Source organism: Capricornis sumatraensis, chromosome 23 (genome assembly GCF_032405125.1).
Source record: "Capricornis sumatraensis isolate serow.1 chromosome 23, serow.2, whole genome shotgun sequence".
Classification (NCBI taxonomy): domain Eukaryota; kingdom Metazoa; phylum Chordata; class Mammalia; order Artiodactyla; family Bovidae; genus Capricornis; species Capricornis sumatraensis.
The window spans coordinates 25,135,822-25,154,966 of NC_091091.1; the positions used below are offsets into that span (position 1 = coordinate 25,135,822).

General features: G+C 40.4%; 1 protein-coding gene across 2 annotated transcripts; it reads left to right on the top strand.

Moving 5' to 3' along the window:
* Positions 1-4,277: 4,277 nt before the first annotated feature.
* Positions 4,278-15,194, top strand: LOC138070182 (glutathione S-transferase omega-1-like). 2 transcript variants are annotated; one of them, XM_068961322.1, is made up of 6 exons: positions 4,278-4,318; positions 4,532-4,640; positions 8,815-9,037; positions 10,285-10,383; positions 13,463-13,569; positions 14,318-15,194. In XM_068961322.1, the coding sequence occupies exons 1-6, from the start codon at positions 4,285-4,287 to the stop codon at positions 14,469-14,471; spliced, it is 726 nt and encodes a 241-aa protein (XP_068817423.1). In that variant the 5' UTR covers positions 4,278-4,284; the 3' UTR covers positions 14,472-15,194. The 2 variants fall into 2 exon arrangements, with proteins under 2 accessions (XP_068817423.1, XP_068817424.1); XM_068961323.1 differs by lacking the exon at positions 10,285-10,383.
* Positions 15,195-19,145: the final 3,951 nt, after the last annotated feature.

Sequence of the window (19,145 nt, forward strand, 5' to 3'; positions counted from 1 at the left end):
GGCCCAGATATTTCTCAGCCGGCCGGGGGCAGCCAACACCTGACCCAGGCCAGGGTCTGCAACGGTTACCCTAAGGTCCCTGGCTGCTGGGCGGGCAGAGCCACCACTGTTTACACCGTATCCGGGATACGGTAACTCCTGCGCCCATTGGTTCTGCCCTTTCGGCTGCTCTCTCTTGAGCCAAGCGGATTGGTGGGAGTGCTGAGCTGTCTCAACCAATGGGAGAGCGGAGGGCGAAACAAGGGGCTGGCCCCAGGGTGGGTGCTGGAGTGATCCAGCCTCGGACAAGTAATTACACAAATAATAAATAGCAATAACAAGCTTTAATATTGAGTGCTGACCATGCCAGACATTGTTCCAAGGGCGGTTCAGATTATTTCATTTAATATTCAAATCCTCTATCAGACTCATTTTGTAGAAAAGGAAAGCAGAGTAAGAGAAGAAATTGCCCAAGACTACAAAACTGAGAGGGACTTAAAGCCAAATCGAGTCTAAATCTAGAGCTTCAAACCTTTGATTACTAATTACATACTCTGACATACCCTCCACTATTCCGAGGAGGCATACAGCTTCTGGAAGTAACGGATCAAAAAAGATTCGCAGTTTGTCCTTGCTTCCTCCCTTCCCCTTCCCTCTCTTGCCCTCCCCCCCGCCCCCCTTTACTTCTCCACTCCTTCCCTCCCTTCTGGTCCTTCTTTCCTTCTTTACGTCTCTCCTTCTCATCTTGCCACCTTCTCTCTTCATTTCATTCGAAAATATTAATATTTACTGAGTATTACTGTGCATTGTGCTAGTCGCTTGGAACAAAATAGTGGGCAAACCAGATACAGTTCCTTTCTTTGTGGAACTTAGAAGAACTTCCTTCTTAGTGGGGCCCAACGAGTGAGGAATAGACATCCATTTCATTACATAAAGGTAGAATGGTAGACTGAATTAAGAAGAAAAGAAAAACGATATTATGAGGGCTTATGGTGTAATTCTCTCCTGGTTGCATGGGCAGTGTCAGAGCTGATTGCTGTGTTCATGTGCTGTTTTCACTGAGATTTAAAGGATAAAGAGTGATTGCTGAGGGGAGGGGATGGGGAAGGAATAGAGGGCAGTTTTTTTTTAAGTATCAAGGCAGGACAACAGATGGTAAGAACTGGGAAGAGCAGTGTTATTGAAATAGAGGAAGGTCAGTAGAAAACACTGAAGGCTGGAGAAGGAGCAAGGGCCAGGTAAAGGCCAAGTTGTGAATGCTGGTCTTTATCCTAAGAGCCAGGGAAAGACATTAAACGGTTTTAAATAGAGGAATGACAAGATAAGATTTATGTTTATAGAAGATCATTCTGCCTGGAGGATTATCATTTGGGTAGAAGAGTGGGGAGAATAGAAATAGGAAGATCTGTTAGGAATTGATTTCATGATTCTAACAAGGGAAGCAAAGCAGGGTTGTCAAGCTGAGCACTACTGGCATCTGGGACTGGATATGGGGGTAAGTCTCATTTGCAGGATGTTTAGCAGCATCCCTGTTAATAGCACCTCCATTGTTGCGACAATCAAAAATGTCTAGGGACTTCCCTGGTGACTCAATGGTAAAGAATCCGCCTGCCAGTGCAAGAGAAATGGGTTTGATCCCTTATCAGGGAAGATCCCATATGCTTCAGAGCAACTAAGCCAGGGAGCAGCAACTACTGAGCCCATGTGTGGCAATTACTGAAGCCTTGGCACCTTGGAGTATGAGCTCTGCAACAGAAGCCACCGCAACGGGAAGCATGCGTACTGAAACCAGAGAGCAGCCCCGACTTGTTGCAACTAGAGAAAAGCCTGCGCAGCAACAAAGATCCAGCACAGCCAAGAATAAGTAAGTAAGATAAATTTTGAAAATGTCTGTGGATATTGTCAAATGTTCCGTTGCGGGGTGGGGGCAAAATAACCCCCAAGTTGAAACCATTGATGAGGTAATGCGTTAAAAATATTTTAAAGGTAAAAACCTATATCAGGACTTTCCTGGTGGTCCAGTGAAGAAGACTTTGTTCCTAGTGCAGGGGGCCTGGTCAGGGAACTAAACCCCACATGCTGCATTTAAGAGCTTGTAAGCCACAACTAAAGATCCCACATGCCACAGTGAAGATCAAAGAGCCTGCATGTTTCAACTGAGACCTAGAACAGCCAAATAAATAAATAAATATTAACAACAACAACAACTATGGGCTTTGGTGATGGATTGATAAAGAGGGGTAAGAGAGAAGGAAGAATCCAGGATGTTCCTGGGAGTCTGATTATCACAATCAGAGATGGTGATGGACTTTGCTGACATGGGGTGAGGAAGGAGTGGAGCTATGTGTTTCTGCCCTGAAGAATTTCTTTGCTGAAATGTGAGTGCCAAACACAGGTGGTGCTTGGCGTTAAGGGTCTGCACTGATTGGCTGACAAAATCCCACATTGCTGAGTCACAGAGAGAAGTGGCTTGGACAACAGTCAAACTTTCTTCTCAAGTATTGCTTAAGCTCTGGATAGTTTCTGTTGCCACCCCCTCACTAGGTGACTTATTTGTGTTCCATCAAGCCCTCCCTGCACCCCCACCCCACCCCCAGAAAACACACTATTCCTTTAACTACAACTTGAGCATTTTAAAGCCATCACTAGAAAAGAAGGTGAGGAGGCAAATCTTGCTGCTGCTCCCAGAGTAAATGGCAGGTAGATGACAGAAGGTGGGAAAGAACTGTGAACTCTAGGAAAGAGATACTGATCTGGGCTGGAATCAGCCATGACCTGAGATGCCGAACCTGCCCTGTGCTAGAGCAAAGGAGAAACTGAATAAAATCAAATTGAAAAAGCAGTGGAAAAGCATTTCTCTCTGCAATCTGGGTTTTAGATGAAAATGGAGGTCTCTAACTGGGTTTCTGGGGAATATCTCTGGCTGGTATTCAGGTGGAGATGCCGTGACCTCTGCACCGTGCAGATCACAGGAAGCGGAATGCTCTTTCTTTCTTAGTCTGGAAGGTGAAAGACAGACTATCCCAGAAATTGACTCGGAGGGACAATTGAGGAAAATGGGTAAGTTCTCACTGTGAATGATTTTTAATATTAGAAATAAAATCTAAGACCCATACATTTAAAAAATCTAGTCAGTGATGCAAGGAGCAGCCCCGAGGCTTCCAAAGATGATAAGCAGTGTGTTTCACCTTTTTAGGAAGCGCGCAATCCTCCTAAACCCACTTTACCTCTCTCAACTTTCTTTCCTTGCAAATATCCATCCCAGCATCACTAGACCAGTCCTGGACAGATTAAGCCTAATCCTCAACTTGAAGTTTTATCCCTTTGTAGATTTCAGCTTGTCTTAAAGGCCAAAAGAGCAGTGGTCTATTCGAGTTTATTGAGCTCTAAAACCCAAAATCTGTCCAGAACCATCCACAGGAAAACAAAACAACAACAAAGGACATTTATTTTCCACGAAGAATTCATTTCACTCCCAGCTTCTCAGCTTTTCTTGGGTGTAGCCAAGCTCTGTGATATCTGAAAGATGATTTTTCTCATCTCATCTCGCTAAAATGTTCACCCATAAAAAATAAAATAAAATGTTCACCTATGAAGCAGGTTTTCTAGGATCTTTAAACATGGAAAAAGATTATACGCATATTGGAAATTACTCCATTTATTAAGTAAATGTATCAATGACCTTCTGTGTACTAGACAAGTATTTGCTTTCTGTGAAAGGCAATGTGTACAAGAAAATTGAGAGCAACATGTGAGCATCATTTCTCTGGATAGAAAGATGTAAATAATAAAAGTTTTTACAGTAAAGGTAAGCAGTTGCAACAGAGTATATACTTATTTTCCTGTAATTGATCCGTTTTATAGTAGTCATAATAAACCTCAATTTATTGAGCTCCTACTATGTATTAAGAACTTAGTAAAAATCGAATCCTTCCAACAACCATACTGCAGAAGAAACAGGCTCAGAGAGGGTGAGTTTAAGACTCCAGTTTTCACATGTACTGCAAAGGCGCCTGCAGTGGGAATATTGGCTGTGATCTCCCTCCAGGCACCCAGGCTGCGGTAGCTGGGCCTTCCTTCTTGAAGAGGGTGGGGAATCCGCCTGCGCGCTGGGTCGGGTCGCCCAAGGGCTTCTGCGCTCAGGTTTCCTTTCAGCGCCCGGGCAGCGCGGGTCCCTGTGCACACAGTCTAGGCCGGGCTGGCGTCTGCCTCAGCCTGGCGCTTCTGAGAAAAATAGGGGAGGGGCGACAGACTTCCTGGTTGAACTTTAAACTCCATTGGGAGCTCGGCCTGTGCAGCGCTGCAATGTCCGGCGGAACGGTCAGGAGCCTGGGGAAGGGTGAGGCTGCCCTTCGCGATCTGCAGCGGGGATCTGGGCGACCCTCGGCCGCGGGTCGGGGTGCGGCTGAACCTCCTGGGAAGGCACCCGCCCGGGGAAAGAAGCCGGGGCCGCAGCGCGCGGGACCTCTCCACCGGGGGGTCCGGTGGACACCTGGAGGCTGGGGGTCCCTGCCACTCTCTGGGCTGTAACTGCGTCCGCTTCTCCCCGCAGGAAGCGCGCCCCCGGGGCCCGTCCCCGAGGGCCTGATCCGTGTCTACAGCATGAGGTTCTGTCCTTACGCCAAGAGGACGCTCCTGGTCCTGAGGGCCAAGGGAATCCGGTGAGGACTAAGGAGGGGGCTGCTCCCCGATTTGGCCATGAACCAGCTGCTGAGGAAGGCCTCAGTGGGAAACTCTGGCAGGACCCATTTACTGCAAAATAAACTATTTTAAGCCTTTCCGAGATAGAGCAACTTAGGGACCCTATCCCCAAGGTAGGGGCGGGGCGGGGGGGCCGATGCCACAGACTCCACCAGTCTGGGACATTCCCTTTAGATTAGCCATTTTATGGATCAGAAACGCTAGACCTCCAGAAAAGCTAGAGCTCCAGTAAAGCTCGTGGTATGCAGGGATCACAGCAAGTGTGCTCACAAGCAGCAGCTCTTTGAGCTCTGGCAGATCCTGAGTGCTGCTGTATTGCCCTATATCCCAGTCCAGAGTCCTGGCCTTGACACTCCTCTGGGCAGAGTGCTGAGTTAATTGTACTGTGCATATTTCTATAGTTTGGGTTATTGGTTGAAGCAAATAAAGTGTCTGTGCCTAAAAATTCACGCTTTGGGGAAGCCACACAGCAAGGTTATTGACATAAGCGCTTTCCACAAGAAATATACAAGTCACTGGTTTTTCTCTGACACTGAAGAGCCACTGGAACCTTCTCCCTAACAGTGACCTTTGGAATCTGTTGAACAAACATTAGATGCATGTGGTGTGGAAGTTTTAAGAGATAGTTCCGATTCCAAAGAAATTTTCTATCTATGTGCTTAGAATGTATAAACTTCTTTTATGCACGGTGATGACCCAGAGAGATGTTATGGGGAGGGAGGTTGGAGGGGGGTTCAAGTTTGGGAACGCATGTACACCCGTGGTGGATTCATGTCAATGTATGGGAAAACCAATACTGTATTGTAAAGTAAAATAAAGTAAAAATAAAAATTAAAAAAATAATAAAATAAAATTAAAAACAAAAATAAATAAAAATAATGGTCCCCTAAAAAAAAAACAAACAAACTTCTTTTAGTCTTCTAGGGGGAGAATTAAGCAGGCAATTCCTTTTCCCTAAAAAAGGTAAGATATATTCCAAAGGGTAAAAAAAAAAAATTATTTATCAATTAGTCATCACTTCAGTAAGATTTCCACCATATTCTGGGTGAAACTGATTCTGAACACATAGCAAAATATTCAACATTTAGTAACATTTATCAAAACACTGTCTTATCTAAATATTGTAATATTTACTGTATTAGTCAGAATCTCTTATTGCAATTAACAGATATCCAATTCAGTTGGATTGGAAAAAGACATATCTTGTGCTCATACAGTTGAAGAATCTAGAGTGTAACTCCAAAACTAGAGTGTAACTCCCACTCCACAACTAGAGAAAGCCTTTGCACAGCAACAAAGACTCAATGCAACCAAAAATTAAATTAATTTTTTTTTAAAGAAAAATCCTCTGGACTTCTAGGTTGAAAACAACCCTATTTTACTAGCACAGTTTTCAAAGGGAAATGGGATTGATTTACCATAAAAATGTGTGTATGGGGGTGAAAGGTGGTAACAGCTGCCGGGCAGTGCAAACAACAGAGGTCTACTATGTTCATGGATTAGTTTACCTCCCAGGGGACTTTGATTAGAGAGGTAGCTGACTTTACTATGGGGCTTCTCAGGTGGCGCTAGTGGTAAAGAAACAGCCTGCCAATGTAGGAGACTTAACAGATGCAGATTCGATCCCTTGGTCAGGAAGATCCTCTGGAGGAGGGCATGACAACCCACTCCATATTCTTGCCTGGAGAATCTCTATGGACAGAGAAGCCTGGTGGGCTGTACAGTCCTTAGGCTCGCAAAGAGTCAGACATGACTGAAGCGACTTAGCATGCATGCACACTGACCATATTGCATTATCAGTTCAGTTCAGTTGCTCAGTTGTGTCCAACTTTGCGACCCCATGGACTGCAGCATGCCAGGCTTCCCTATCCATCACCAACTCCCAGAGCCTACTCAAACTCATGTCTGTTGCATCAGTGATGCCATCCAACCATCTCATCCACTGTCGTCCCCTTCTCCTCCTGCCTTCAATCTTTCCCAGCATCAGGGTCTTTTCAAATGAGTCAGTTCTTCGCATCAGGTGGCCAAAGTACTTGAGTTTCAGCTTCAGCATCAGTCCTTCCAGTGAATATTCAGGACTGATTTCCTTTAGGACTGACCGGTTGGATCATTATAGAATCTACTAAAGCCTGGTTTTCTCTAAAAGGCACATCTTCCAACTTGTTGCAGCAGGTATGTTGCCCTGTTGGTTCATCATGCCAGATTACCAAAATGCATGTGTGTTCTGAGAACCTTCTTTATTACAAAAGCCCAGAATTTACCTTTTGTTTTCATAGTATGAAATTTCAGAAATCTTGATAATTCCTTGGCAGAGAGCCTCATTATTCTTGCAGTGGCTTGTATATGAGTGTACAGTAATCTGTCAGCAGACAAACCCTTTAATACATACACACAAATGCCTCTATTCATTCTGGCTGTTCCTTTCTTTCTATGGGAGAGAGGGTAGGATTGTGTATTTAATCCTCAAGCTAAATGATTTTGTAGCTACTCAGGTGGATGGGATAAAGGAACAAAAGATGTTGGGATGTATTTTTTCTGAGTAACTAATCGGTTCTATTGAACACTTATCCAGCTTTGACAATGATATGGACCTGAGACCTGACTTTAACAATTATATGAAACTTCCCTTCCTCTTAGTAAGTAAGTAAAGTCACTCAGTCATGTCCGACTCTTTGTGACCCCATAGACTGCAGCCCACCAGGCTCCTCAGTCCATGGGATTCTCCAGGCAAGAATACTGGAGTGGGTTGCCATTTCCTTCTCCAGGGGATCTTAAATCTTTCAGGCAGGACAGAAATCGGATCTAAAAACAATCAATATAGTTCGGACTTCACCTGTTTCTTCTTTATGGGTTTATTTAGTGTAATTTACTCATGTGCCATTTTAAAAAATTATCAATGCATGGAAATTTAATCTGAAAGCTTATTTTGTGGATGAATTTTTTAGATTCCTTAATATTCTTGTAAAAATTGATGACCTTTCTATTCAGATTAGCAAAAGAAACTGAATTTTATTAATACCATGTTGATTCTCATGTAGTGAGACCTGAACAAACTCAATTAGTTGGCTCAGATATTTTTACAATTAAGATACATCTTAGTCCCAAATGGAATATCTAATTGACAATCTTGAAGAATTTCCACTTATTTATTCAACCAATGTGTGTTGAGTACCTATCCAAAAATGTTTATATATCTTCATACCATTTGAATCTATTTAAAACTTTGCTCATTTACATGTTTGTTTATGACTATGACCAAGACACACAAGCAGATCACTGCTTTCATGGAGTTTACATTCTAAGGAGGTGACATAACAAATATGTAATTAAGTTAGCAAAGTAACTTCAGATGCATATCTTAAGTTCAATGAAGAAAGTAATTCAAGAGATATAAAAAAGGCCAGTGTGGTCAGATCATAATGACCAAAGCAAAAGTCATAGGAAACAGATGTGACAGGTAACCTCGGGCCAGATCACGTGGCATAAAAAGGGGTTCAGAGTTTATCCGCATTGCAGTGAGGAGCAATTGTAAATAAGCAGGAGGATGGCCTCATCCAACTTACCTTTGTATATGGAGAGTGGGGACTTCCCAGGTGGCTCAGTGGTAAAGAATCCACCTGCCAATGTAGGAGATACTGGTTCAGTATCTGTGTCTGGAAGATCCCCTGGAGAAGGAAAAGGTAACCCACTCCAGTATTCTTACCTGGGAAATCTCACGGACACTGGAGCCTGGTGGGCTACAGTCCAAGGCCATGGGGTTGCAAAGATTCTGACACGACTTAGCAGCTGAGTACACGTGCGTGAGTAGAGTGGCTGACTGTAGGGAGGCCACAGTGGAAGCAGAGGGGCCAGTGGGACTACCGTAGAGGTCCAGGTGGCAGGTGATGTCTTGGACGAGGTGGCAGTGTTAAAGCTGAAAAACAGATGAAGCCAGGCTGTGATTTGAAGGTCTAGCTGACAGGTCTTGCTGATCCATGCGATTTGAGGAAGAGGGGGTAGGGGGAAGGAATCAAGGCCACGCTGACTTCAAATTTTGGGGTCTGATCAGCTAAGTGGGTAATGGGACTGATGACATTTTATTCGGGAATACAAGAAAAATGTTACTGTCTTCACTGTCTTTTATGTGTTTTTCAGGCATGAAGTCATCAACATCAACCTGAAAAATAAGCCTGAGTGGTTTTTCAAGAAGAATCCCTTAGGCCTAGTGCCGGTTCTGGAAACCAGTCTGGGTCAGTTGATCTATGAATCCACCATCACTTGTGAGTACCTGGATGAAGCATATCCAGAGAAGAAGCTGTTGCCAGGCGACCCCTATGAGAAGGCTTCCCAAAAGATGGTCTTTGAGTCCTTTTCTAAGGTGCGTGTTTAAGAAATTTCAGCTCCTATTTAAAATGTCTTTGTTTTTAAAGCTGAATCAGTGCTGTCACTCTTGGTTCAGTGATTTGGGAGGGAAAGACAAACAGGATTATGCTCTTGCCGGCTCTGACATGTCCTATGCGCCCTTTCATGATCTGAATCCTATTTACTTTCCTAACGCTTTATATTCTTGTCATGCTGAAATTTTTCCCAGACTTGCTACCTTCTTCTGTAGTCTTTCTGGAAGACTCTTCCCCCTTCTCACTTTGCCTGGTTGTCTCAGGTTCTCTTTTGTGCAGTCTGCACTCCTGTATGAGTGGAACCACAGAGGCTAAGGGCTGACTATACTGTGCCGATTTATATAAGGGGTTTGAGCATTTAGATTTTCCTATCTGAGGGCGGGGTGTCCTGGAACCCAACCCCCACCTCCACCCCCACCTTGCCACCCCCAGCGAACACTAAGGAACCACTGTACCTGTCCGGAGACTGCTGTCTTCCAGAAGCTTGTTAGTGCCCAGCTCTGTTCCCACACGTGCTAACTTTCCTCCGTGGGGACTGCTGCCTTCTTGTATGTAAGTTGTATGCCTGTGTGTTGTACCAGGGCTGTGAGCTTCTGAGGATGAGAGCCGTGTTTCCTAGGCTCACTGCGTAGGCTTGTCACCAGCCCTGCCACTTCTTAGCTGTGTGACTCTAAGCAAGTTACTTATTATTTACTTCTGTACCTCAGCTCATGTATAAAATGAGTATAATAAGGGTTCCTGTGCCACTGAAAAAAAATCAGTTAATATAGAACACCTGAAGTCCGATACATGGTAAATACTCAGTGTTAGCTCTTGTTCTTCTAGCCACAGTGTTTATCTGTGAGCATCTGCTGTGTGTTGGCAACAGCTGCTTATGGGCTGAGTAATGGCATTTCTGTAGAAGTACTTTCTGTGTTTGAATTAGCATTAGTATTAATTCAAACAATTAGATTAGTTCAAACAATTAATCAGTGTCCTTTTAAGATATGTTTGACTTCAACTCAACAAGAAGCCTTCTCCTAATCACTCCTTATACAATCTTGACTCTTACAGCATCTTAGGCCACAAAACTGTTTTTAAGATCAGTACCCGACCTCTCTGAGTACAGAAACTAAAGTTTCTAGAACACCTTGATTCTGGGACTATAAGGGTTCTGTGGGGCTTTTATATGAAGGGGCTGATATAGTTAGCTTCACACTGATAAACTAAGAAATTTTTCTCTGTCTAGGTACCATCTTTGATGGTAAGCTTTCTTAGAAAGCAAAATAAGGAAGATTGCTCTGGCCTAAAAGAAGAACTGCATAAAGAATTCAGCAAGCTGGAGGAGGTAATCAACCCCTTCTTGATTTTATGGGAGTAATACATGGTATCTATTTTTTTCTTCTATTCTTTTTTTTCATATTCCCATCTCCAAAATCACTTTAAGGTAATTAGTGATAACACCAAAAAGGAAATTTTAGTTTACAACAGATAGCTATAAGCTGTTGTGTTTAGGATATAAATGAAAACACCTAAAAATGTTTTGTCATGGACTTGCTTTTAGAACATTTTATTGCATTGACATTAAAATATCAAGGAAAAATGTCACCCGCATTTCCAAATTTTTCTATGCTTGTTCTATCTATATTTTTAAACATTAACCTAACCGTAATCAGAGCATAAATCATTTGTGTTCTTTTTTCTACTTAATATTATATAATAAACATTTCCCACCACAAAGAGATGCCATGAATTAGACACTTGGGGAAGCCCAGATATGGTTTACCTGCTTTGCAGGAGAGCTGCCATTTGGACTTTTACACAAGAATTCCTCTTCCATTCACACTGAGCATTAGGTTTTTACTGAGGGAAGACACAGTTCCTGTTTCATATGGAAATACAGGCTTTTATCAGTAAGTATGAATTTTGCTGCAGATTATTTCAGAAACCTTTTTTTTTTTTTCCATTAGGAAAGTTCTATTACTCTCTCTCTCTCTCTAGTCACTAAGTTGTGTCCAACTCTTGCTACCCAATGGACTGTAGCCTGCCGGGCTCCTCTGTCCATGGGATTCTCCAGGCAAGACTACTCTAGTGGGTTGCCATTTCCTTCTTCAGGGGATCTTCCCAACCCAGGGATCAAACCCGGGTCTCCTGCACTGCAGGCAGATTCTTTACCAACTTAGCCTCGAAGTTTGCTGTTTTTTTTTAAAGCTGTGAATGAGTGTTCCATTTTATTGAATGCTTTGTCTGTTTCTATTACATTTTTCAAATGTTCATAAAAAATGTTTCCCTTTAAACTGAAGAGTATAGTATAACTAACAGATTTTTCTGGTGTTGAACCATGCTAGCATTACTGGGATAAAACCTAATTGTTTTACATGGTTTTCATATATATTCTAAAATTAGTTAATATTTAAAGAACATTTGTATATTTGTTTATATAGTAGATTACTTTGTTATAATAGTATCTTTATTTGGTTTTTTATATCAAGGATATTCTCACCTCATAAAATGAGTTGTTACTTTCTCTGGATGTCTAAGCTCTGAAACCATTTGATATGTTTTGGCTATTTCTGTAAAATATTTGAGTCTGGTGTCTTTTATGTGGGTAGAGTTCAATTTTTAATGGTAATTAATTTGCAGGGGTGTTGTATTTTTTCTTAAATCAATTTTGGTAATTTCTATTTTTACTGAAAATTGTCCATTTCATCTAAGTTTTTGTATATATGGACATGAAGATGATCATGTTTCCTGATTTCAAAAAAATCTATGTACAACTGTAGTTGGCCCTGAACAATGTGGAGGCTGAGGGTGCTGACCTTTTGAGCAGTAGAAAATCCATACACTTCCTGCTAAATTTGGGGTTAGTTGGGAGGCATATAAGTTTCTTCCCATCTGTGCTTATAGACTCCCAGTTAAAGACTCATGCTTTGAAATGAGTATGATCATTTCCATGGTTCAGGCTGCTGAGAGGTTATTTCCTTCTGACTAAAACTATAGTACTTACTTTATTATGCACAATATAATTACCAGTCACTACAGTTTTAAGGACAGCTCCAAACAATATTGATTCATTGTACCATTCTGAGTACCTAATAATTCAAGGTACTCTGCTGAACAGTATGGAAGGTAGAAAGTGATAGACAGTTCATACTATGCAGATGGTTAATTTGGTGGTAGACCAAAAACATATTCAGGTAGATATAAAGAACCTGTTTACAATGCAGAATATTATAAGGGCCCTGAAAAAACCTATGGATATCTTATAAATGGCAAAAAGATTTGGTGTTAATTAGCTAGATAATAATCTCAGTTCTTCTCTTTGTAAAACCGTAATACCAATTCACCTTCTTAAATTTCAGGCATACACTTTGGTGCTTGGTTTTCAAAGAATTGTACTTGGCATCTGTTTAATAATTAATCTAGTTATTTCCAATATATTTAAGTAAACTTTTCTACTGAAGTATTACATGCAGAGATTTACCCAAAGCATAAGAGTACAGCTTGATGAATTTATAAAGTAAACACAACCATGAAACTGGCACCCGTATCAAGAAAGAGAGTATTAGTTTTGAATGCTTTTTGTACTTCATACAAATGGAATCATAATATTCACTCTTTGGGGTCTGACTTCTTTCATATAATATCAAGTTTCTGAAGTCCATCTATAGTGTGTGTAGTTAGTTCATTCCTATACTTTGCATAGTGTTCCAGTGTATGACTACTGCTCAGTTTATTCATTTTAGTCTTGATGGACTGTAAACATTTCCGCTTTGGGGTTATAAAATAGTGCTGTGATGAACATTCTTACACCTATGTTTTAGTGACTATATGTTCACATTTTCAAAAAGTAGAATTACTGGGTTATAGAATATGCATGCACTCAGCTTTAGTAGACAATGTTAAAAAAAATGGCTAAACCAATTTATACTCCTGTCAGCGGTGGGTCCACAGAGTTACTAACTTCATCTTGTTCCTTTTAGCCTTTCTGATGAATGTAAAGTGGTATAACATTTTCATTTTAATTTGCATTTCCTGAATGACTCATGTAGCTGAGCACTTTTTCAAATGATTATTGACCATTTGGAACTTCTCATTTGTGAAATTCAAGTCTTGCCCAATGTTCTGATGAATTGTTTGCCTCTTTCTTATTGATTGCCAGGAGTTCTTTCTATATTCTGAATACCAGTCCTTTGTTGGGTATGTGTATTGCAAAGATCTTGTATTCTGTGGCTTGTTTTACTTTATTCCCCTTTCCAGTAAAATAGACTGTTTTGCATTATCCCAAACCAAGAGATTCTAAAGCTTAAGCTAATCAGACAAACCCCAGCTTGACTATGTCAGGGCGAAAGTTGCTACTGTCACTTACTTGACTTGCCTTACCAGATGAAGAAATAAGAAGTATTCTTATGCTGTTTAATGTTCAGGTTCTGACTAATAAGAAGACAACCTTCTTTGGTGGCAATTCTCTTTCTATGATTGATTACCTCATCTGGCCCTGGTTTGAATGGCTAGAAGCCTTGGAGTTAAATGAGTAAGACATTTGAATTTTTTTGCATAATTTAAGATAATGATAACTGGAATTGTATATACTAACCTTTTAATGGGCAAAATTAATGTATCTCATCAAGTAGATTAATGGGAGCAACCAACAGAAGGATACTTTGACTTTCCAGGGCATGTCCTATACCTACACTCATGATTTTCTCCCATCTCTGGGGGTGGGCAAGGGTGGGGAGTTCTGTGACAGGTAGTAAAATGTTTGAAAAATGATTTACTCCTTCCCTCTTGGTTAAAAATCCATAAGGATATACATTTTCATAAGGATGTCAGGCAGGATTGTGTGACCAATGCCATCTCCCATTTACCAGCAAGAGTCCCACACTGTTATCCAAACTCCATGTTTTGCAGTTTAGCAGCCACCTTAGCTTAGTCCTACTTCCTAGAGCTTACAGTTACTATTAGTCACAATCTGATCAGAGAGTAATAAATATGTAATGTTCTCAATTTAAAAAAATATCAGTCTCAGTTTGGACAAGTTCTTAGGTTAACTGAGCAATTCACTTCACTCTAGTTTTAGATTCCTCTTCCACTAAACAAGGACCTCTACAATATCTTTCAAATCTCATATTTTATGATTATGCCTATCTTAAAGAAATATTTCTAAAGGACTACTTGAAAAGATTAGAGGAAAACAATATGAAACTGGTGAGTTACAGGAGCATTTGCAATGCCTTCCTACTTGGCCTTGTTCATCCCTTCATTCTTTCCATCTCCCGCAGGTATGTAGACCATACTCCAAATCTAAAGCTCTGGATGGCATCCATGAAGAATGATCCCATAGTATCATCTCTCCCCACCGATGTGAAGACCCTTCGAGGTTTCTTCAACCTCTACTTGCAGAACAGCCCTGAGGCCTGTGACTATGGTCTCTGATGGAGACAAGAGTCAGCAACGAAGACACAGCTGATGCTTTGCTTCACTAATATGAATAATACCATGCTTTTATTTTACTAAGTGTTCTCATGTCTTATTGGATCACCTTCTCTGATTTGACATCAAATTTGGCTATACTGTGGGCTTTCCTTAAGACCCTCCTGCAGAAATATAAACATATTTCCTGTCTCAGAATGCTCAAATGACTAATGGCTATCACAGTCCATGCTGATAGACTGGATGATAAACTACTTATTCTTATAGCTGATCATGAGCTGGCCTCAGACTGTCCCTGTGCTTGCCTCTCATAGCTGATCTCTTGTTCACATCATTATGATTGCTTAATTAGATCTTCAAAGTTTTCTGACCTTATGGCTTCTGCATATGCCTTTCCCCTGCTTGGAATCCTCTCCCTTTTGCTCATCACAAAGCTCATCCTTTAAGTATTGCTATGAATTGAATTTTGTCCCTCAAATTTTGTAGGTTGATGTCCCCACTCTCAGTATCTCAGAATGCGACTGTATTTGGAAGCAGGGTCTTTCCTAAATGAAATGAAGTAATTTAATGTGGCCCTACTCCAGTATGATTAGTATCCTTATAAAAGGGGAAATTAAGAGACTGATACACACAGGAGAACACCATGTGAACACGAGGACAGTTATTCACAATCTGGAATACATTCTCCGTCGTAGCTCAGCAGGAATCAATCCTACTGACACTTGATCTCATACTTCTGGCCTCCAGAACTGAGACAATAAATTTCTGTGTTTAAGCCACTCAGTTTGTGGTACTTTGTTAATGGCAACCCTAGCAAACTAATACAACCATCAAGAGGTGAGTGGGTAAATAAACTGTGATATATCCATACCATGGAATAGAAAGGAATCAACAACTAAAACACAGCAGCATGGGAAAATTTAAAAATAATTGTGCTGCATGGAAGAAGCCAGACCCCCCAAAAAGAGTATATAATGTATGTGTAATTATTGAAAACGCAAACTAACCCAGAATGTGAATAAGCACATCAGTGATTCCCTGGGTGTGAGGGGCAGGGCTTCAGTGGTGTACGGGTATGTGTGGTGAGAGCCAATAAGGAAGGACCTGAAGGAGCACAGGAAAACTTTTGGAGATGATGGATATACTCATTATCCCGATTATAGTGATGCTTTTATGGGTAAGTCAAAAGTTATCAAGTTGTTTATATACATATAAAGTTGTGTGTGTGTGTATATATATATATATATACACACACACACAGTGAATTATACATCAATTATATCTCAGTAAAGGGCTGGAATAAGCACAAGCTGGAATCAAGATTGCCGGGAGAAATATCAATAACCTCAGATATTCAGATGATACCACCCTTATGGCAGAAAGTGAAGAGGAACTAAAGAGCCTCTTGATGAAAGTGAAACAGGAGCGTGAAAAAGCTGGCTTAAAGCTCAACATTCAGAAAACAAAGATCATGGCAACCAGTCCCATCACTTCAAATAGATGGGAAATAGATGGGGAAACAGTGGAAACTGTCAGACTTTATTTTGGGGGGCTCCAAAATCACTGCAGATGATGATTGCAGCCATGAAATTAAAAGATGCTTACTCCTTGGAAGGAAAGTTATGACCAACGAGATAGCATATTAAAAAGCAGAGACATTACTTTGCCAACAAAGATCCATCTAGTCAAGGCTATGGTTTTTCCAGTGGTCATGTATGGATGTGAGAGTTGGACTGTGAAGAAAGCTGAGCGCCGAAGAATTGATGCTTTTGAACTGTGGTGTTGGAGAAGACTTTTGAGAGTCCTTTGGACTGCAAGGAGATCCAACCTGTCCATTCTAAAGGAGATCAGTCCTGAGTGTTCTTTGGAAGGACTGATGCTGAAGCTGAAACTTCAATACTTTGGCCACCTCATGCGAAGAGTTGACTCATTGGAAAAGACCCTGATGTTGGGAGGGATTGGGGGCAGGAGGAGAAGGGGATGACAGACAATGAGATGGCTGGATGGCATCACCGACTCGATGGACATGAGTCTGAGTGAACTCCGGGAGTTGGTGATGGACAGGGAGGCCTGGCGTGCTGCGATTCATGGGGTCACAAAGAGTCAGACACGACTAAGCAACTGAACTGAACTGAACTGAAAGTTGTTGTGGGGTTTTTTTTTATTTTTATTTTTGGCCGATTGCGGGATCATAGTTCCCCAACAGGGATCAAACCTGTATCCACTGCAGTGGGAACATGGAGTCTTAACAACTAGACCACCAGTAAACAGTAAAATTTCTCTGCACAAACAGTAAAGAAATTCTGCATAAACTAAATGTTATTCTCTGAATCAAGATTGTTACATATTTCCATGAAAAATGCTGGTATGTAAGTATTCACAATCATTCTTGGATTGAGAATATTAAGTATTTCCCCTCAATAAGACAAATTCCCCCCAAAGGAGTTTATATTATTGGATACAACAGTGAATGCATCTTTGAAGGTGACCACATGAAGTGATCCAGCAAAGACCAGACATGTGTCTTATTCACAAGTATTTCCTATACAGCTGGGAAATGCGGTATAATGTTCCAGTCTCTGCACATTTAATTGTTCTAATGTCCCTAAAAACAGTTACTTCAAACTGAGCTCTAATATGATGACCATCTTAATTTCAGCATTAGTGGAAATAATGAAAATAATTCATAGGTACCCTTTGAAGAAAAGATGAAACTTTATGTACTTATTCATGTATTCTTTACTTGACAAAGGAAATATTATAACACATTAATAAGAAGAGAAAGACGGTAATTAATCTCTGTTAGCTTTTGCCCTGCCAATTTGCTACCTGAAAGTACTGATTATATTGAGCCTTATGATTAGGACTTTTATTCCTTCCATTTTTCCTTGTTCCAATTTCTCACGCAGACGTGCTTTGATAAAATCCAGAAGGATAAATTAAAGTGTGACCCAATGAAAGGAATTCTGCAGGAGGCTGCAACTTACCAGAGGGCAAATTCTGGGAGGGAGGAGTAACTAGGCAGGTAGGTGCCACAGTAACTGAAGGAAAGTATAGTCCAGGAGAACATTGCCTATAATATAAAATACAGTGCAAGGATTTAATCATTATGTTCAGGTTAACTATAGCCTTATAGTTTAATTTCCCTTATTTAATAATTTTCACATAATTCAAATGTATTTGCCTCATGCAATGTCTAGGCTGGTTTCTAACACTATTTACAGAAAGCTATGAGCAAAGTTAAGATCTGTGTTTAAAAGATTTTTGAGTGAACTAAGGCCATGAGGTCACTGTCTCATGACTTCGGTGATGAATTAAGCACACTGCAGTATGTATGTCCCTGTGTGCCTTGAAATGGCCCAAGAACCATAACATATTCCATAAATATATGAAACACGGTAATTAGAGAAGTTATTCAAACAACTTGAAATACACTGGGCAGTTGCAATAATTCTAGCTTAATTGCATGTCTCTGTCCCTTAGGCCATATCTGGCCCTTAGCTTAATATCTTCCAGTCCTTAGAACAACTATAAAAAGTTATTTTCTCATTTGTACCTACAGTTGAACAAATGAAACTTGACTTTAAAGTCTTAGCAGCAATGTGTTTAAAATCTACATAGTGAGGATGCTAATACAGGGAAGGGTCTGCTTCTGCTTCCTTGTGTGTGAGGCTTTAGTTTCCCCTTTTAGCTGCTGTTCTTCACTGTGGTTCTCCTATGTCTTCTCCTATGTCTGTCTTCTTTACATTCAATTCTCTATTGCTCATTCTGCATATTTTTGCCCTGTTCTCTGCATTTTCACACTTTTCACTTTAACTGAACTTACTATTCCACTAACGTTTATCATTTATTGGGTTTATTTAGCATAGTCTGATCAATAAAAACAGCTTGTATTTTCTGAGCATCCAATGCAAAAATAAATATAATTTCTTGTTGGACAGAGGCTTTAATGGAATAATTTTCTATCCTTGCTAGAGAGACACTTCCTCCCATCATTGAAGATTATTAATTGTATACTTTCTTTACATTTATTTTAAATTTATAAAACACAAGACTTTTGAAGAAAACACACACACACACACACACACACACTAGACATCCAGAAAAGAAAAACAAATGCTCCTTAATTATACTACAAAATCTGATAAATTTGTTTTTGGTGTTTTCTTGTGTTTTTACTTATAAAAATACATTTTTTTGTTAAATATAGCTTTGCTCTTTATAGCTATAATAATCATGGATTAAATAAATAGCCTACATAATAATTCATTTTAGAAATGGAACTTGGACCATATATCCCATGACTTCTATTGAATTTTTTCTTTTTGCTTGTTTACCTTGAGCATTTTATCATTAATAATTTTTCAAAAATGTGAATTTTAACGTTCGCATAGTACCTCTTTATGGGATCTTTAACTTATTTAACCATATACAGATTACTGGAAATTTAGGTTGCTTCCAATCTTCTGCTATTGTGACAGTGCTTTTAATTCATTTGCACACAAATGAGTGGCCATATTTCTGATTATTTCCTTTAAACTGAATAGTTCTTGAAGTGGATACAGAGTAGATATTTACTTCTCAGGAAGCTTGTCTGAATTCATATTCCCACCATTAGGAAAAGAGTGTTCCCAGTTTCACTGCACTCTGTGCTAGCAAATATGAGCTTTAAAAGAA